At 55.5% G+C, this 20,064-nt stretch overlaps 2 protein-coding genes across 2 annotated transcripts; both read left to right on the top strand.

Annotated features, from left to right (window-relative positions):
• Nucleotides 1-2,342: 2,342 nt before the first annotated feature.
• Nucleotides 2,343-13,960, top strand: TRMT1 (tRNA methyltransferase 1; the record flags this gene model as incomplete). The annotated part of the gene is made up of 16 exons (XM_080715067.1): nucleotides 2,343-2,602; nucleotides 3,237-3,292; nucleotides 3,545-3,678; nucleotides 4,421-4,608; nucleotides 7,889-8,004; nucleotides 8,081-8,193; nucleotides 10,717-10,865; nucleotides 10,978-11,064; nucleotides 11,139-11,208; nucleotides 11,295-11,429; nucleotides 11,527-11,612; nucleotides 11,774-11,882; nucleotides 11,976-12,052; nucleotides 13,339-13,458; nucleotides 13,536-13,665; nucleotides 13,811-13,960. 16 exons carry the CDS (start codon nucleotides 2,343-2,345, stop codon nucleotides 13,958-13,960), a joined length of 1,980 nt encoding a protein of 659 aa, XP_080571193.1.
• Nucleotides 13,961-17,356: 3,396 nt separating this feature from the next.
• LYL1 (LYL1 basic helix-loop-helix family member) lies at nucleotides 17,357-19,785 on the top strand (the record flags this gene model as incomplete). The annotated part of the gene is made up of 3 exons (XM_080715078.1): nucleotides 17,357-17,685; nucleotides 17,783-17,874; nucleotides 19,391-19,785. 3 exons carry the CDS (start codon nucleotides 17,357-17,359, stop codon nucleotides 19,783-19,785), a joined length of 816 nt encoding a protein of 271 aa, XP_080571204.1.
• Between the last annotated feature and the right edge of the window lie 279 nt (nucleotides 19,786-20,064).

The raw sequence follows: 20,064 nt of genomic DNA, 5'->3' as shown, positions 1-20,064 counted from the left end.
CTGTGTAGGCGAGGAAAACCTGCTCAAGTTCACACTGCAAGGAAGCGAAGTCAGCTGCTGAGGTTTAAAGGCAGGCTCAAAGCTGGGCCCGGTGCCTGGGAGCTGAGACGGGATGACTGCAGATTCAAAGCCAGGCTCGGCAACTTAGCGAGGCTCTCAGAAACCTAGCGAGACCCTGTTTCCAAATAAAGTTGAGTGGGGGTGTACCTTGGAGGTAGAATGCCTCTGGCTTCCATCCTCGGTACCAAAATAAAGCCAGGCCCAGGAAGTAATTATAAAAGCTAAGTTTTTTGTGTGTGATTTTGTTTTTGTACTGGGGCGTGAACCACGTTCTACTTATGAGCACCCCCCCAGTCCTTTTGGTTTTGAAACGGTCTCCCTAGGTTGCTGAGCTCAAACCTGTGATCCGCCTGTCTCAGCCTCTCAAGCATTGGAAACACAGGCGTGCACTACCACGCCTGGCTTAGAAAACAAGATTTTTAAGTGCTCAAACTGCCAGCCGGTGGTGGTGGCGCACGCTTGTAATTCCAGCATTTGGGAGGCTAAGAAAGGAGGATCCGCGTGTGTGGACAGCCTCAGCTACTTAGTGAGGCTCTTCTTAATTGAGACCCTGTTTCAAAATAAACAATAACAAATAGGGCTGGGGGTGTAAGTCTGAGGTAGAATGCCCCTGGCTTCCATCCCCAGACCCGCAAAACAAACAAATAAATAAAATGCCCAAGTTGCAGAGAGTGGCGGGGCACTCACTGTAATCCCAGTACTTGGGTACTTAGGAGCTGTTGAAGACAGGAGGATCATAAATTCAAAGAAGCCCGCCTTGGCAATTTAGTGAGGCTCTCAGCAATCTCGTGAAACCTTGATTCCAAATAAGAAATAAAATTCGGCTGAGGGTGTAGCTTGGAGGTAGAATGCCTCTGAGTTCAATCTCCAGTGCTCCCCCCCCAAAAAAAAGTTTAAGCTGTGTACCGCAGTTACCAGTACTAACTCATTTTCATTCTCACCACCAGGAACAAGGAACATCTAAAAATCTATTTCAAAATCCTGGCATAGTGGCTCACGCTTGTAATGTCAGAACTTGGGAGGCAGAGACAGGAGGATCACAGGTTCTAAGCCAGCCTCAGCTACTTAGTGAGGCCCTCTGCAACTTAGTGGGACCCTGTTTCAAAACAAAGAATAAAAAATAGGGCTCAGAGGTAAAATGCCTCTGGGTTTAAACCCCAATACCACCAAAAATAAGTAAATAAATAAAGTTTTACAGATTTCAGGTCCAAGGCCAGCCTCAGCTACTTAGTGAAGCCTTCTGCAACTTAGTGAGATCCTGTTTCAAAATAAGGAATAAAAAATAGGGTACAGGGTGTAGCTCAGATGTTGAATGCCCCTAAAAAAAGAAAAAAAAGGAAATAAATAAGGACTGGAGTGTAGCTTGGAAGTAGAACGGCCCTGGGTTTCACCCCACCCCCCACCCCCACCCCCAGCATCGCAAAAAATAAATGAAAAACTAGAGTTGTTTTGCCAACGGGGAAACTTGGAGTTAAGAACAAGTAGGAAGCCAAGCTGAGACTAGAACTCAGGCAGCCGGGACCACTACACTGCCCGGTGCATTGGTCAGAACCAGGGCTGACTACATGAGACTGTCTGCTTTGCGCACTTTCCAGGCATTGTGTTCTTTACCTTTGGCTCTTCCTTGGAGAGCAAGATTATGATTTAACAGGTAAGGAGATTAGTGAGAGCCGGAGAGAGTTTAAGTAACTCGCTCAGAGCAAGTAAATCCGATTCCAGATCCTGAATTATTCCTGCAAGCTGCTGCGGAATGTGATAGGTACTATGTTTCTCTGCTTACTGCCTCTGTTCTGAGCCACAATGTACTCTTCAGCGCTACGGAGCTGGTGATTCGCCTCCCAGGAGAGCTTTTGTGTTTTGAGGTCACCGCGTGTTAACCAGTGCACTTCCTCCACTAAGTTTTGATCCTCGTCGCCTACCGTGGGAAGCGTTGCTGATTGGCTAACTCCTGTCATGTGACCCTCCCTCCCACCCTGCCAACATGGCGGCGCCCAGGTCCTAGTCTGGGAAACGTGCCCCGAGACTAATTTGGTTCTCTTTTCCGAGAAAGGTGCGGAGAGCCTGGGTGGTGGCGGGAGGGGTCTGGACTGGGGGCAGGTCCGTTCGAGGGCTTCCGGCTCCGCCAGGGCCAGTGTCTTCCGAAAATGGAAGGCCGACTAAGGCCGATGGGTTTACTAAGTCCCTACTTTGGGCCATCTCCGGCCCCAGAATGTGGCTCTCTGATCCTTTCTCTGTGCCCTTCCCACCCCAGAACTCGGCTTGGCGGGCAGAGGTGACCTTAGATGTCCCATGCGAAGATCGTTCTGTGCCTAAGCCGAACTCTCCGCCCTGCCCGCAGCCTCTGTAGAACCTGGTGTATGGAGGGACATCCCCGAGGACCGTCGGATCCAGGAACCATGGAGAACGGCACCCAACCTTGCAAAGTAGAGGACCCGCCCGGGGGCCAGGACACCACAGTCACCGAGGGGGCCGCCAAGATCGCCTTCCCTAGCGCCAACGAGGTCTTCTACAACCCAGTGCAGGAGTTCAATCGGGATCTGACGTAAGCAGAGGTCACAGGTCAATCTGGCAGAGGGGTGTGGTGGGTCAGGGAGGCTGAGAAGGTTACCGGAATAAGTTCTGGCTCCAGACTAATATCCTGAAGGCCAGAGTCGGTAGGAAAGAATCAGATTTATTCAAGGGTCCACATCTTGAAAGACGGAGCAGCTCAACCTCAAAGGCCCATTTTGGGCCCAGGCAAGTTAAAGACTTTGATAAGGAGGGAAGAGCAAGGAGGCCACCTGCTAAGTAGAGTGGGCACAGTCATCCTTGTGCCTCCGTTTTTCCCCCTGGGGAACACCGTTGACCTCTACCTCCCGGGGCCAGCTCCCATGGTTCTCAGATGTACTGCTTTTCTGCAAGTTAAACCTCACAACAATTTACATGCTTTGTGTCAGCTGCTGATTAGAACTAAAGACAGTACAAAAGTCCTGAGACTTTTCTCTGGTCCTTAAATTAAGAGAACGATTTATTTATCAGTAGTTAACATTTTAACTATTTAGGTGGGGCTTCTCTTTAAAATTTAGAATTGGAGGCCCGGGGAGTTGGCCTGAAATGATTAGGGAGGGGCAACACCCTTGCCTGTAGGGCTAAGGGAAAACCACGGAGAACAACTACACCCCTCTTTATCTCCCCAGATGTGCGGTGATCACCGAGTTTGCGCGACTTCAGCTTGAGGCCAAAGGAATCCGGAGTGAGTGGAGGGCCAGGCCTCTGCTGGACTTGGGATGGGGGGAATCACACAGAACCCCCGCCCCCAGGCTTGGGAAAGCCTGTAGCCACATAGCAGGCCACAGGTTCTGCTCCGTCAGCCTTTCTTTCCTTGGGGTTTCAGGACTCTAAAGGGTTGGGTTGTTCAATGATGGAAAGTGTTCTGAAGAGTGAAGGGAGGTTTCTCAGGGGGCATCATGGAGGCCCCCCTGACTTGTGCTTCTGGTGCCTGCAGTCAAGGTGCCGGGTGAGAAGGACCTGCAAAAGGTGGTTGTGGACTTGTCAGAGCAAGAAGAGGAACCACAAGAGGGGGAAAGCCTGGCCAGAGGAGACCAGCCTCCTACAGCCGCCGTGGGGGAGATCTGTGAGGTAGGATCTAAGCAGAGGATGTACAGACCGGAATCCAGTCAATGAGAGGGAAGGCGGTCTCCTGGAGGGGGAGACCTGTGAAAGGCCAGTGGTGGAGCAAACACCTGAGACAGGGAGATCACAGGTTTAGAGTCAGCCTCAGCAACTTAGTGAGACCCTGTTTCAGAATTAGAAATCTTAGCCGGGTGTGGTGGCGCACGCTTGTAATCCCAGCACTCGGGAGGCTGAGACCAGAGGATCGCGGTTCGCGGACAGCCTCAGCTACTTAGTGAGGCCCTCTACAACTCAGTGAGACCCGGTTTCAAAATAAAGAATAAAAAATTGGGCAGGGGTTGTAGCTCAGAGGTCAAATGCCTCTGGGTTCCAGCCCCAGACCTGCAAAAAAAAAAAAAAAAAAAAAAAAGCAAATGAAAAAGAAAGAAAGAAATCTCTAGTGGTGGGTGTGTATCTCAGAATAGGGTGCTCCTGGCTTCCATTGAAATAGAGATGGGTGTGGTGGTGCACATCTGTGATCCCAGTACTTGGGAGGCTGAGACAGGAGAATTGCAGATTCAAGGATAGTCTCAGCATGTAGTGAGACTCTTGTCAACCTCGTGAGACCCTGTTTCAACATGAAAATAAAATAGGGCTGGGGGTGTGGCTCAGAGGTAGAATGCCCCTGAGTTCCACCCCAGTACTACCAAAAAAAAAAAAAAAAAAAGAGGCTAGAGATGGAAGTCAGGGTCTTCGCTTATTCCAACAGGAAGGCCTGCGGGTCCTGGAGGGTCTGGCAGCTTCGGGCCTACGTTCTATTCGATTCGCCCTGGAGGTGCCTGGACTCCGATCTGTGGTCGCCAATGACGCCTCTTCCCGGGCTGTAGATCTCATTCGCCGTAACGTGCAGCTCAATGATGTGGCCCATCTGGTGCAGCCTAACCAGGCCGATGCCCGGTAGGTCTTGACAGTTCTGCCCGGCGGATACAGAGTAGTTCAGCACCCTGGAGTGAGGCTGCCTGAGGTCAAATCATGGCGCATCTTAGTCTTGAAGTGTGACTGTGAGAAAATGACTTACCTTCTCTGAACCCTAGTTTTCTTACCTGTTAAAGAACAGTCGTTTTAAATGAGCTGCTGTCGCCAGGCGTGGTGGCACACGCTTGTAATCCCAGGACTTGAGAGGTTGAGATGGGAGGATTGCAGGTTCAAGGCTAGTCTCATCTACTAAGTGAGACCCTCTGCAACTTAGTGAGACCAGGTTTCAATATAAAGAATAAAATATAGGGCTGGGGGTATAACTCAGAGGTAGAATGCCCCTGGATTCAATCCCCAGGACCTCAAAAAAAATAAGTTGTCATGGTTAAATAATAGAGACGAGCTGGGTGTGGTGGTGCACGCCTGTGTTCCTAAACAGGAGAATCACAGGTCGAAGGCCAGCCTAGGAACCTTAGCAAGATCTCAACAACTTAGGGAGACCTCATTTCCTAATAAAAAGTAAGAAAGGAGCGGGTATGGTGGTGCCTACCTGTAATCCTAGCACTTGGGAGGCTGAAACAGGAGGATCACAGGTTCAAGGACAGCCTCGGCAAGTACTGAGACTTGTTTCAAAATTAAAAAAATAAAATAGGGTTTGGGGTATAGGTCAGATATAGAATGCCCCTGGCTTCCATCCCCAGTACCACAACAGAACTTAAGGTCTAAGCCGGGCATGGTGCGCACGCTTGAAATCCCAGCATTCGGGAGGCTGAGACAGGAGAATCCAGGTTCACAGACAGCCTCAGCTACTTAGTGAGGCCATTCGCAAAAGTAAAAAAGACTTAAAAAAAACAGGGCTGGGTGTAGCTCGAAGGTAGAATGCACCTAGGTTCCATCCCAAGTACCACCAAAAAAAAAAAAAAAAAAAAAAACAGAAACAAACCTTAAGGTCTAGAGCTAGAGCTGAGAGGTAGAATGCCCTTGAATGAATTGTATAACCCAAACTCTGTGCCAGAAATAAATGTAATCACGCATTGCTTAACTATGAGGACGTGTCCTGGGGAATGTGTCAGTAGGAAGTTTTGTCATGGGCGCATCGTAGTGTGTGCTTATACTAAAAGAGCTGTAACCATCAGCAGGTGCTGCGCTCTTATGACACCGGTGGGCATGGGGTCCATTATAGTCTTCCTTTTTTATTTTGTTATTTTTCTGGTTTTAGAGGTGGAACTCAGGGGTGCTTTGCCCGGCCCTTTTCATCCTGAGTCAGGGTCACGCTCCGTTTCCCAGGCTGGCTTCCAGCTTGATCCTGCCTCAGCCCGAAGGGTCTGCCGTGTTACAGGTGCTGCCCTTCCTTGTATTCACGGGCACCATTGTCTGTCCAGCATCTATGCCAGGCGCTGTTCTCAGCGCCAAGTGCAGATCGGTAAACATAACAGAACTCATGACCTGTGCAAAAGCTGTCAGACTACAGCCTGCAGGGCTTACAGCCCAGCGTTGTTCTTCGTTGCTGTTTTGTGGTACTGGGGATTGAACCCAGAGGCATTCTACCTTTGAGCTACACCCCCAGTCCAATTATATTTCTTATGTGGAAATGGTTGATGACGGTCTCGGTACTTGCTGAGGCTGTCTTCAAACCTGTGATCCTCTCTACTCCCCAGTACTGTGATTACCTGCATGGACTACTACACCTGGCTTACTTGTTTGTTTCCTGGTACTAGGGATTGAACTGGGGGCATTCTACCTCTGGACTATACCCCTCAGCTATCTTATCTATCTATCTATCTATCTATCTATCTATCTATCTATCTATCATTTATTTAGCAGTACTAGGGATGGAACGCAGGGGCATTCTACCTCCGAGCTATACCCCTAGCCCTATTTTTTATTCTTTATTTGAAACAAGGTCTCACTAAGTTGCAGAGGCTCTCACTAAGTAGCTGAGGCTGGTGGCAAACCTGTGAATCTCCTGTCTCAGCTTCCTGGGTACTGGGATTACAAGTGTGCACCATCACGCCTGGCTTTTTTTTTTTTTTTTTTTTTTTTTTTAATTTTGAAACAGGGTCTCAACTAATTTGCAGAGGACCTCACTAATTTGCTGAGGCTGGCCTCAAACCTTCCATTGTCCTTTCTCAGCCTTCCAAATTCTGGGATTACAAGTGTGTGCTACCACACCCAGCTTACTGAATTTTTTCTTTTTTTTTTTTTTTTTTTGGTGGTACTGGGGGTGGAACCCAGAGGCTTTCTACTTCCAGGCTATACTCCCAGACCAATTTTCTATTTTATTTTTAAACAGGGTCTCACTAAGTTGCTGAGAGCCTCACTGAGTAGCTGAAACTGGCTTCGAACCTGTGCGATCCTCCTGTCTCAGCCTCCCATGCGCGGGGATTACAAACGTGTGCCACCACGCCCGGCTTTACTGAACTTTTAATGAATATGGAGGGCCAACTCTATGTCCTACGTTAAAATTGACTGTTATCCTTGTCAGAGTTATAAATAGGTAGGCTAAGAGCCGGGCGTGGTGCGCACACTTGTAATCCCAGCATTCAGGAGGCTGAGACCGGAGGATCGCGGTTCACGGACAGCCTCGGCTACTTAGTGAGGCCCTTCTGCAACTCAGGGAGACCCTGTTTCAAAATAAAGAATAAAAAATAGGTAGGCTAAGGACAAGGAGGAAAATCTTGCAGTTAATAAATGGCCAAGACAGAACCTGAACCTGAGAATATAATCCCCAAGTTCAAGGCCAAAACCACCGCACTAGCTAGGTGGTTGTGGTGGCACACACTAGTAGTCGGGAGGCTGAGACAGGAGGATCACAGGTTCAAAGCCAGCCTTCCCAACTTAGCGAGGCCGTCAGCAGCTTAGCAAGACCATGTTTCTTTTCTTTTTTTTTTTTTTTTTTTTTTTTTTTTTGCGGGTCTGGGGATGGAACCCAGACGCATTCAACCTCCGAGCTACACCCCCTGCCTAATTTTTTATTCTTTATTCTTGAAACAGGGTCTCACTGAGTTGCAAAAGGCCTCACTTAAGTAGCTGAGGCTGTCCGTGAACCGCGATCCTCCGGTCTCAGCCTCCCAAATGCTGGGATTACAAGCGTGCACCACCACGCCCGGCTCAAGACCATGTTTCAAAATAAAAAGAGCTGGGGGTGTAGCTCAGCAGTAGAATGACCCTGGGTTCAACCCTTAATGGGAGTTCACAGGTCTGGGGCCACGGCAGAGGTTCCTGACGTGGGAGGCTGAGGCCCTGACCCTCTCATGCCTAGGATGCTGATGTACCAGCACCAGAAGCCATCAGAGCGCTTTGACGTCATTGACCTGGACCCTTATGGCAGCCCCGCCCCCTTCCTGGACGCTGCAGTGCAGGCTGTGAGTGAAGGAGGTGAGGCTGAGCTGCGGCTGGGGCGCTGGGTAGGGCCGGTGCTGGGAAAGTCTTCACCATTCAGGTGTTCCCGCAGGGTTGCTGTGTGTCACCTGCACAGACATGGCAGTGCTGGCGGGAAACAGCGGGGAGACGTGCTACAGCAAGTACGGGGCCATGTCCCTGAAGAGCCGGGCCTGCCACGAGATGGTGAGAGGCCTCCAGCCTTCTGGGGAGGCTTTTCTTTTTCTTTTAAAATTTATCTACTTTTTGCAGTGTGGGCAGTTGAACTCAAAGAGTGCCTTACCACCAAGCTACACCTTTGCCCTTTTTATTTCTTTGGTGCTAGGGACTGAATCCAGGGTCGTACTACCTCCAAACTACACCCCCAACCCTATTTTGTTTTTATTTTTATTTTTTTATTTATTTAGGTGGTACTGGGAATGTAACCCAGGGGCCTTCTACCTCTAGGCTATGCTCCCAGACCTATTTTTTTATATTTTTTTATTTGAAAACAGGGTCTCTTAAGCCGGCTGAGGCTGGCTTCGAACCTGTGCGATCATCCTGTCAACCTCCCAAGCGCAGGGATTACAAGCGTGCGCCACCACGCCCAGCTATTCTTATTTTTTTATTTTTTATTTTTATTTTTTTGGTGGTACTGGGGTTCCTGGAAGCCCTTCTACCTCCGGGCTATACTCCCAGACCTATTTTTACATTTTTATTTGGAAACAGGGTCTCCTAAGCCAGCGCACGCGGCTGGCTTCGAACCTGCGCGATCCTCCTGTCTCCGCCTCCCAAGCGCAGGGATTACAAGCTTGCGCCACCACGCCCGGCCCAGCTATTTTTATTTTGAAACAGGATCTCAGTGAGTTGCTGAGGCTGGGCTCCAATCTGTGATCCCCCTGTCTCAGCCTCCAAGTACTATGATAGCTCTTTGTTTTTTCTTTTTCTTTTTTTTGCGGTACTGGAGAAAACCAGGGACATTCTACCTTCGAGCTACACCCCCAGCCCTATTTTTTATTCTTTATTTTGAAACAAGGTCTCACTAAGTTGCAGAGGGCCTCACTGAGTAGCTGAGGCTGGCCACAAACCCAGATACTCCTGCCCCAGCCTACCAAGTACTGGGACTGTAAACATGTGACACCATGCCTGGCTTCTTTTTTATCTTTTATTTTGTGGTGGTACTGGAGGTGGAACCCAGAGGCTTTCTACCTGCGTGCTATACTCCCAGACCTTTTTTTTTTAATATTTTATTTGGAAACAGGGTCTCACTAAGTTGCTGAGAGCCTCACTAAGTAGCTGAGGCTGGCTTCGAACCCGTGCGATCCTCCTGTCTCAGCCTCCCAAGCGCAGGGATTACAAGCGTGCACCACCACGCCCGGCTTTAACTTTTATTTTGAAACAGTCTTGCTAAGTTTGTCAAGGCTGGCTTCTAACCTGCAATCCTGTCTCAGCCTCTCAAGTACTGCGATTATCAGTGTGTATTGCCATGTTTGGCTTTAAAAACATTTTTTTTCTAATTTTTTTTTTTTTTTTTTTTGGTGGTACTGGGGGTGGAACCCAGAGGCTTTCCACCTCCGGGCTATACTCCCAGACTTTTTTTATATTTTATTTGGAAACAGGGTCTCACTAAGTTGCTGAGAGCCTCACTAAGTAGCTGAGGCTGGCTTCGAACCCGTGCGATCCTCCTGTCTCAGCCTCCCAAGCGCGGGGATTACAAGCATGTGCCACCATGCCCGGCTCTAAAGGCATTTTTTTCAGGTTTGGATTCAAATTCTAGCTTTGTAGCCGGGCATGGTGGCGCACACTTGTAATCCCAGCATTTGGGAGGCTGAGACCAGAGGATCACGGTTCGCGGACAGCCTCAGCTACTTAGTGAGGCCCTCTGCAACTCAGTGAGACACGGTTTCAAAATAAAGAATAAAAAATAGGGCAGGGGGTGTAGCTTGGAGGTCGAATGACCCTGGGTTCCATCCCCAGACCCGCAAAAAAAAAAAAAAAAAAAAAAAAAAAATTTAGCTTTGTAGCTGGGTATGGTGGCACATGTTTGTAATCCCAGCACTTGGGAGGCTGAGACAAGAGGATCATGGTTCGCGGACAGCCTCAGCTACTTGGTGAGGCCCTTTGCATCTCAGTGAGACCCTATTTCAAAATAAAGAATATAAAAAAATGTAGGACTGGGGGGTGTAAAATACCCGTTTTCTATCCCCAGTACTGGGGAAAAACAATTTTAGCTCTGTGGTTGGCTCTGGACAATGAGAGTGAGGACAGCAGCTGCATGGGGTTGCTGCAGGATTCTCATGCTCTGACAGGGGCTGTGCTACGCACCCAGTTATCAGGCAGCCTGGACGTGCTGCCTCCTTTCCCGTGCTGGAGTCTCGTGGCTGCCTCGGCGAGGAGGCCCGCTGGCCCTGTCACGCGAGGTCCTGCTGCCTGCATGCTGAGCCCTTGGGGCCAGCACCTGGGTCCTGTGCAGACAGCTAAGGATAATCTCGTGCTGCTAACTGGAGGGGGTTCTGTTCCCAGACCTGCCCGTGCCTCCACTGGGCCCACAAAGAGACAAGGACTGATGTGATGGGTAGACGAGGGCACGGCGCAGTGACACTGGCTCGCTGAGGACTGTACAACCAGGGCCCAGTCCTGGGGCCGGGCTGGGACTCAGCGAGCCGCCCTGAGCGTGTGCTTCTGAGGTGGCCGGCTCTCAGCGGTGACTGGCGGCTGCTGCGCCCCCAGGCCCTGAGGATCGTCCTGCACAGCCTGGACCTCCGCGCCAACTGCTACCAGCGCTTCGTGGAGCCGCTGCTCAGCGTCAGCGCAGACTTCTACGTGCGCGTGTTTGTGCGCGTCTTCACGGGCCAGGCCAAGGTTAAGGCCTCAGCCAGGTCAGCTGGGGGTGCAGCCTGGCCCTGGGGGGCCTCACAGACCGAGCTGGCTGGAGGGAGGACTGGGGTGTTGGGCGGCCCTGGGCCCTCACGGCCTCTCCTGGTCCCACAGCAAGCAGGCGCTGGTGTTCCAGTGCGTGGGCTGCGGCTCCTTCCGCCTCCAGCGCCTGGGCAGAAGGTCTGGAGCACCCGGTGGCCGGTGAGCAAGGGTTCAGGGGGAGGGACGTAGGCGCAGCCCGGGGCCGCCACCCCGACTTTCCCCGCTCCTTCCAGAGTCAAGTTCTCTGCAGCCTGCGGCCCCCCTGTGAGTCCTCAGTGCGAACACTGTGGCCAGCGACACCAGGTTGGTCCAGGCCCCGGGAGGCGTGTGACACAGGGGTCCCAGAAGTCGCTCACAGCCCTGCTCATGCAGCCCCTGGGTGTCCGCAGCTCGGTGGCCCCGTGTGGGCCGAGCCCATTCACGACCTGGACTTTGTGCGCCGCATCCTAGAGGCCGTGAGTGCCAGCCCTGGCCGCTTCCACACCTCGGAGCGGATGCAGGGCGTCCTGAGCGTCATCACGGAGGTGGGTGATGGGCGGGTGCTCCGCCCCGTGCCTGCCTGTCTCCACCTGTGCCTGTAGCTTCTGCCAGCTGCTCAGCACCGGCCCTGCCTCCCTGCAGGAGCTCCCAGACGTGCCCCTCTACTATACCCTGGACCAGCTGAGCAGCACCGTCCGCTGTAGCACGCCCAGCCTCCTGCAGATGCGGTGAGGCCGGCTCGGGGGGAGGCCAGGGCAGGCAGCCTGGGCAGGTCAGACGAGTCAGAACGGCCCTGGGGGACCAGGAGTCCCTGCCAGCCAGTGCTCCTCCTGCCGTCAGCGGGGCTTCGAGGGCTGGCCGCCCCTCCACGGCTCCCGCTCATCCCCAGGTCCGCCCTCCTCCACGCCGGCTTCCGGGTCTCGCTCTCCCACGCCTGTAAGAATGCAGTAAAGACAGACGCACCCCCCTCGGTGCTCTGGGACATCATGCGCTGCTGGGTGAGGCAGGGAGGGCCAGACGGGGATGGGAGGGCAGGCGGTGGCCACTTGAAGGCCCTTCGGCCCACAGCATCCCCTGACCTCTGCCCCCAGGAGAAGGAGAGCCCAGTGAAACGGGAGCGGCTGTCAGAGACCAGCCCAGCCTTTCACATCCTCAGCGTGGAGCCCAGGTAAAGACACAGATTCGTCCGTCCCCGGCCATGGGGCTCATCTCCGTGCAGATGACAGGCGCTCTGCATGCAGACCCGTGGTCCTCTGCTGAAATCACAGCCTGCCCACATCTCTCCGACCTGCCTTCGCCCCGGCCCCTCCCCCGGCCCGCGCTGTCTGTTCCCCCTTGGCAGACAGAGGGCACCTGTGAATATGTGAGTCAGCACATCCTTTCTCTGCTCAGAACCTGCCACGGCTCTCACCTTCCTCAGATCCACAAAATCCACAGTCCTACTGGCCCACCAGATCTGGCACAGTCCTGCCCCATCGCTTGTCTGCTCTCTCCCTTGTTTGCGCCACACTCACTGCGCCCGCCTGTGGCCTTTGTGTGCTCCCCGCCCGTGGCTCTGCCCTCAGCCCTCAGGAAGGCCCGCGCCGCAGGCCAGTCACCAAAGCGTCACATCTTCCCTGACCGTGTCTCTTGCTTCTGATTTCTCCTGTTGCCTGTCTGTCTCCTGTGCTGGGAAGTCAGCTCATCCATGGGCAGCCCATTTTTTTTCACTGTCTAACCCCAGTATGGAGAACAATGTAAACTCAAACAGTACAAGCAAAATGTTTATTCAGTAAATGAAAGAAGCCGGGCGTGATGGCGCACGCTTGTAATCCCAGCACTTGGGAGGCTGAGACAGGAGGATCGCAGGTCTGCAGCCAGCCTCGGCTACTTAGGACCTCCGCAACTTAGTGAGATCCTGTTTCTTTGCAAGTAAAGAGTAAAAAATAGATCAAAAGAGTAAAAAAAAGCCAGGTGTGGTGGCGCACGCTTGTAATGCCAGCATTCAGGAGGCTGAGGCTGGAGGATCATGGTTCGCGGCCAGCCTCAGCTACTTAGCGAGGCCCTCCACAACTTAGTGAGACCTTGTTTCAAAATAAAGAGTAAAAATTAGGGCTGGGGGTGTAGCTTGAAGGTAGAATGCCCCAGTATTACAAAAAAAAAAAAAAAGGAATGAAAGAGGCCAGAAGTGGTGGCACACCTGTAATCCTACCTCGTACTTGAGAGGCTGAGACAGAAAGATTGCAGGTTCAAGCAATCACAGGATTGCAGCAGATGGTAACTTAGATCCTGTTTCAAAAATTAAAAAAGACTGGGGGTATAGCTCAGAGGTAGAGCACACCAGTACCCCCACACACACACATATGCAGAACAAAAGATCCCCTGCAGGGCAGACTGCATCTGGTAGGCAGGCTCCCTGGGCGGCAGCCTGCACACCCTCCTGGTGGCCAGCCTCAGCCCCTGTGCACTGCCCAGGCTGCAAGCCAGCTTCGCCATCCGGGACGATGCCAACCCCAGCTCCCGCCAGCGAGGACTCAAGCGCTTCCAGGCCAACCCAGAGGCCAACTGGGGTCCTCGGCCCCGCGCCCGGCCAGGGTGAGTGGGGTGTGGCTCGCCGGGGCGGGTGGGCGCCGCTGTTGGATGGGGTCCCAGCACCCTGTCGCTCTGCACAGGGCCAAGGTGGCCGGGGAAGATTTGGAGGAGAGACGCAGACTCCTCCAGAACAAGCGGAAGGAGCCGGCGGAGGACCCAGCCCAGCGGGCTGCCCGCCTTAAGACGTTTCCTTGCAAGAAGTTCAAGGAGGTGAGGTGCCCCCCCACTGGGCATGCCAGGGCCAGGGTGGCAGGCCTGGGGTAGCTGGGGCTGCGGAGGTGCTGGGGAGTGAGTGTCCCATCCAGGGAAGGAAGCCAGCTGTGCCGCGGGCTTCACTCCCCCCTCCATCCACCAGGGCACCTGCCAGCGCGGGGACCAGTGCTGCTATTCACACAGCACCCCGGCGCCCAGACCCTCTGCTGATGCCACCCCCGTGGACTGTCCAGAGACGCCCAGCCCAAAGCCCCCTGGGCCTGGGGCCACCACTGAGCCAGGTGTAGACTGAGCCAATAAAGAGATACCATGTTGCACTGATTGTCCTTCTGAGCTGGGCATCGGCTCTCCCACGCGTCCTGTAACACGACTGGGGCCTGTCCCTCTGGCTAGCTTCCCTGGGAGGTCCTGCCTGCTTGGGGATGTTTGACCCTACCTGACCCGGGTGCCCTGTGCATCTTGGGCGTGGGGGCTACCATCTGCAGCCCAAGGCATTCTGGCGCCACCCCGCTCCCCAGCTGCCGCCTGCGGTTTCCGAGGTGGCCACTGGGCGGCAGCCGTGACATCTCACCCAGAGCGGCTGCTTCTGCCCTCCCCCTGTGGGCTCCCTAGCCGCAGCTCACAGCAAGCATGAGGGCTCTCCAGCCCCTGAGCCACAGAGGCCCCAGCGTGCCCTGCCACCTCGCCGCCTGGTTTCTTTGGCCCAGCTCTCCCTGGGGGCCGTGGTGGCGGAAGCCAGACCGGAACCAGGCACCCCGTGCATCCGCTCTGGACCAGGTGCTTCCTGCCCTGCAGCCCAAGGGGCGTGTGTGCAGCGAGGGACCAAGCAGAGGGCTGCCCTGGCACCCAGCGAGGGGAAGCTGCGACCCACCCCCAACCCCCGCCATCGCAGGGGCTCATGACGTGACGTTAGTGAGGGAGTCCTGGGGCAGAATCCCTGTCCGGCAGAGGAACCCTCCCATCTGCAGAGCTTGCCATTGCAGGGACATCAGAACAAACTCTTGGCCTTAGAACTGTTGCTGTTTTCCCCGGGATGGGGTGTTCACTGCGCTCCTGGGCTTCACCCGACTCCCGGGAGGGCGCTGGTAGTGATGGTGCTGGGCAGCTGCTGAAGGCCTGCCTGGGGCTCCTGCAGCTGACTGGACGCTCATGGCCAGGCATTGACTGGTCCTGGTGCAGGACACTGAGCGCCAGTAACAGCCATTTTCGCTCTTGGCTCCCACTGTGAGCTTCCGCCCAGCCTGGCTCTTGGACAGCACTGTAGGAACCTTGCCCTCCAAGGAGCGGCCTGGGGCTGGGGAAGGAGGGCAGGGCCGCCAAGCTGGGCCCTGCGATCCTGTGGTCCCAGAGTGAGACCTGCTGATGGGGCAGCTGCCAGAAGGCCCAGCCAGTCCCAGCACCCTAGGGAACCAGTCCTGCCCCTCCCGCGTCTGGTCCTTCCCATCCTCCTGGGCTGGAAATGTGTGAAGAGTGCCCCTGGGCCAGAGCACCCTGGAGCAGCCTACTCCCCTTGGGGTGGAGAAGCCCGGAGAGGATCTGTAAAAAGAGGAACGAGGCTGTGGTGAGGACAACCGGAGGGGCCCCCATGTCACGCGCCCCAGCTCCGGAAAGGGCGCTCCTCCGCCCCCATCAGCAGGGACACTGGGGCTTGGGGGCGTTCAGAGTCCAAGGACAGGCCCAGCCGACAACGGCTGGGGCTTTAGTGCCTCGGTTTCCTCCTCTGCGTGCGTCCTCCGCTGTCCGCTGCGGCCCGGGTCTCCCGAGGGCCGGAGGTGAGGGGCCGAGGGGCGACGCGAGCTCTGTCTGCGCCGGCTGGAGGCGGGGCCGGGCCGGGAGGGGAGGGCGCGCTGGAGGTCCCCGCCCGCCGGTTTCCTCCGGGGTCAGCGTGGCTCCTTATCAGGCGCGGCCAGGCCCTTATCTGCGCCGGCCCAGCATCCTCTGGCCACTGTGCTGGGGTGAGAGGGAGGAAACCGGGCCGCCGGGGGCGGGGAGAGGGTGGGCCGGCCGGCGAGGAGCCGTTCACTTTCCCTGGGGGGGAACCCACGGCGCACCGCGGCCGCCCTGGCCCTCCCAAGCCGGGGCAGGAGGCGCGGCCTGCTCCCGGCCAGTCGCGGCAGCCTGGAGCGCAGTGGCCAGACCCGGACAGCAGAAACTACACCCTGGCTGGGACTGTCAGCTCCGCTGAGATTGGGCACCCACCAGGCTGCAAGAACCGCGCCGGGGTAAGAGGGGAGCCGGCTTGAAGGTGGAGGGTCCCCTGTGTGGATTGCGTTCATCAGCCAGGCTCGCTTCCCCAGCCCGGGAAGGCACCCGCAAGCCCAGAAGTCCCATCTCTTGCTGGTTCACCCCAGACCTGGAGTCCGGTTAAGCAGGGTGCAGGGCGAGGGGCGCAGCTGGTGGTAGACCACTCGCTTTGCTTGTGCAAGGAAGGCCCGGGGTGGATCCGTAGCACCCCAAAAAGCAGGTGTAGAAGTGTGGTTGCTGGTGGGGTGGGGGGTTAGGTTGAAGCACGGTTGGGCTGGACCGCGCAGTGGAATCAGGACATTTGAGTCCCTGTCAAGACCGTGGCTGCAGAGGTAACAGGGAGGAGACATCTGCCGCAGGAGTGGGGGTCCCAGAGCAATTACAAAGCGCTTCCAGGGTCAGATGTGAAAACCAAGGGGCCCGAAGTCCCGGTGCCAGCCTTGGGGGTGCTCAGGCTGCACCAGAGCCCATCTTAGAGGGAGTCTAAGTTTCACGTGGCACCAGGGAGTCAATGAAGGGTCTCTGGGTCAAATCTTCAGATTTGAGGGTTAGAGTCAATCTTGGGGTTTAGAGGATCCCAGGATCAATCAGGGGCTCCCAGGCTGCAAGTAAACCGAAATTCTGGGGCAAGGAAACAGCTCAGACCTGGGCATGATGGCACATTCCTGTCATCCCAGGACTTGAGAGGCTGAGACAGGAACATCACAGGTTTGAGGCCAGCCTCAGCAATTTAGCAAGGCCTTCAGCAACTGAGCAAGACCCTGCTTCAAAATATACAAAGGAGTCGGGCGTGATGGCACCCGCTTGTAATCCCAGGGCTTGGGAGGCTGAGACAGGAGGATCCACAGGTTCAAAGCCAGCCTCAGCTACTTAGTGAGGCTCTCGGCAATTTAGTGAGACCCTGTTTCCAAATAAAATAGAAAATAGGTCTAGGAGTATAGCCCGGAGGTAGAAAAGCCCCTGGGTTCCACCCCAGTACCACATTGTATATATATATATATATATATATATATATATGTGTGTGTGTGTGTGTGTGTGTGTGTATATATACATATATATACATATATATACATATATATATATGGCTGGGGGTGTAGCTTAGAGGTAGAATGCCCCCTGGGTCTAATCCCCAGTCTCACAAACATTTTTTTTAATTAAAAAGGAGGGCACAGCTGGGAGGTGATGCCACTGGGGCCCAGCACTGCCTGGCACCTAGGGATACCTCTTGTGTGGGAGCCTCCACATATCCTGGCAGTTTCAGGGTCTACTCTCATCTGTCTTTATCCACTGAATTTCCACCACTCCCTTCTCTCTTCTCCCCTCTCCCCTCCATCCCAGGTTCTCTCAGGATAAGCAGGTGTGTGAGGGGGAGACCACACCTGGTCTTCTTCCCCGCCCACCGCCCCCTTTCCTCCCACAGGTGAGCACCCCCTCCTCGGGGTCCATGTGCCCGCCCCAGGCCCAGGCAGAGGTGGGCCCTGCCATGACCGAGAAGGCCGAGATGGTGTGTACCCCGAGCCCGGCGCCTGTCCCGCCCCCTAAGCCTGCCTCACCTGGGCCCCCGCCCTCAGAAGAGGTGGGCCACCAGGGTGCCTCCCCACCCAGGCTGCCCCCTGGTGTGCCGGTCATCAGCCTGGGGCACACCAGGCCCCCAGGGGCCCTGCCCACCACAGAGCTCAGCGCCCTCCGGCCCCCCTCGCTGCGCCTGTCTGCCCTGGGAGGCGCCCCGCCCACCCTGGCCCTGCCCTGCCACCCTCACCCTTTCCTCAACAGGTCAGTGGGGCACTGGGGCTGGGGGCTGGCGCTGGAGAAGGGGAGAGGGGACAGGGTCCTCGCCCACAAGGCATTCGTGACCCACAACCCCTTACAGCGTCTACATTGGGCCGGCAGGACCTTTTAGCATCTTCTCTAGCAGCCGGCTGAAACGCAGACCAAGCCACTGTGAGCTGGACCTGGCGGAGGGTGAGTGCGCGTGTGTGTGGGAACAACTGCTCCTGCCCGGAACCCATGTCTGTTCAATACACGTATACAGAGATATTTTCAGAACACACAGAGATGCACAGAAGACAGGACACTTAGGCCATACACCTAAGGCACAAGCCCAGGGCCCCCCAGCACCCCCAGCACTGCCACCCAACAAAGCCAGCCTCATAGCCATAGTCACGAAGAAGCCGAGCAGGCCAAGCCCAGCCTGGTGGCACACACCTGTAACCCCAGGACTTGTGAGGCCGAGACAGGAAGATCGCAAGTTTGAGGCCAGTCTCAGCAACTTAATGAGACCCTGTTTCTCAAAAAAAAAGATATATATATATTTATATACACACACACATGCACATACATGCACATACATACAATCATATACATATATGGTTGAGGGTGCAGCTTGGGTGTAGAATGACCCTGGGTTCAATCTCCAACCTCCCAAGTACAGGGGTTACAAGCGTGTGCCACCACACCGGGCTCCAGCACTGCACAAAAATATAAATAAATAAAAATAAAAAGAGCAGGCTGCAGTGGGCAGGGTGGGGTGGTACAAAATGATAGCGCCACCAGGATGCGCAGCCATGAAGAGACAGCCACCGCAGGGCCCCAGCCATGCGCCAGACAGCCACCAGCATACCACAGGTCTCACACCAGCACCGCCATGAGATGGGCCACAAGTCACCCAGCCAGGAGACGCAGACAGGGCCCAGCCACACAGGAGCGCTCAGGCGAGGGCATAGGGAGGCTTCCCGGAGGGCAGCTACAGGAGGCGTTTCTGTGAGGGTCTCAGCCATTGACGTCAGGCGCGTCAGGGGTGGGCAATTCGTGTCTGCAGTATGGACTGGTTACGAGGGCTGGCTAGGGCCCGTGGGGATAGGGAAGCTACTCATGGATCGTGCGTGTGTGTGTGTGTGTGTGTGTGTGTGTGTGTGTGTGTGTGTTACTGGGGATTAAACCCAAGGGCATCCTACCTCCGAGCTACACTCCCAATCCTTTTCATTTTTTATTTTGAAACTGGGTCTCGCTAAATTGCTGAGGCTGTCCTCGAACCTGTGATCCTCCTGGCTCAGTCTCCCAAGTTCTGTGCTGAGAGGCCTGTGCCACCATGCCTAGTTTACCTGCGGCTCTTACAGGTGGACCTCCTTGGGTGAAGAAAGCCCAGCTCACCCACCTCTTTTTATTTTTTTGGCGGGTCTGGGGATGGAACCCAGGGGCATTTGACCTCCGGGCCACACCCCCTGCCCTATTTTTTATTCTTTATTTTGAAACCGGGTCTCACTGAGTTGCAGAGGGCCTCAGTAAGTAGCCGAGGCTGTCCGCGAACCGCGATCCTCCGGTCTCAGCCTCCGGAATGCTGGGATGACAAGCGTGCCCACCACGCCCGGCTTCACCCACCTCTTAACTCACTTACACCCCAAGGTGCAGGGTGCCTGCAGCTAGGACTGGACGGGGTGCCCGCAGGGCTCAGCACCGACCCTGCCCCTCCTGTGTGCAGGGCACCAGCCCCAGAAGGTGGCGCGGCGCGTGTTCACCAACAGCCGCGAGCGCTGGCGGCAGCAGAACGTGAACGGGGCCTTCGCCGAGCTCAGGAAGCTGCTGCCCACCCACCCGCCCGACCGGAAGCTCAGCAAGAACGAGGTGCTCCGCCTGGCCATGAAGTACATCGGCTTCCTGGTGCGCCTGCTGCGCGACCAGGCCGCCGCGCCGGGCCCCGGGCCCGCCCCGCCCGCGCCGCGCCCCCGGCCCGCGCCCCGAGGTGCGGACGCCGCCGGGCGGGGGGCTGCAGCGCGCCCAAGGCCCGCGCCCCCCGCAGGCCCCGACGGCGGCACCCGCGGGGCCGCCCGGCCCATCAAGACGGAGCAAGGGGCTCTGAGCCCCGAGGTGCGGTGACACCCGGCAGGCAAGGCAGCAGCCCTCCGAGCCGAGCGGGTGGCACCGGGGACTCTGCCCTGGACCTTCAAAAAAAAAAAAAAAAAAAAAAAGGGAGGACGGCGCCTCACCTGCTAACTCAGGAAGAGGGACTAGTGAGGAGGGCCCCTGTGAGGGGCCAATCCTGGCGGGGAGGGGGTCTGGAAGGGTAACTGGACGGAGCCCCCAGTGGCTCCACAGAGTTTTGAAATACTCCGCTGCGCTGGGGTATGGGGGTGCACACCTGTAATCCAGTACTTG

The sequence above is a fragment of the Muscardinus avellanarius genome, assembly GCF_963383645.1.
Source record: "Muscardinus avellanarius genome assembly, chromosome: 18".
Taxonomy (NCBI): Eukaryota; Metazoa; Chordata; class Mammalia; order Rodentia; family Gliridae; genus Muscardinus; species Muscardinus avellanarius.
Note: the sequence above shows the minus strand (reverse complement) of the source record. Positions and strands in the feature narration are given on the sequence as shown.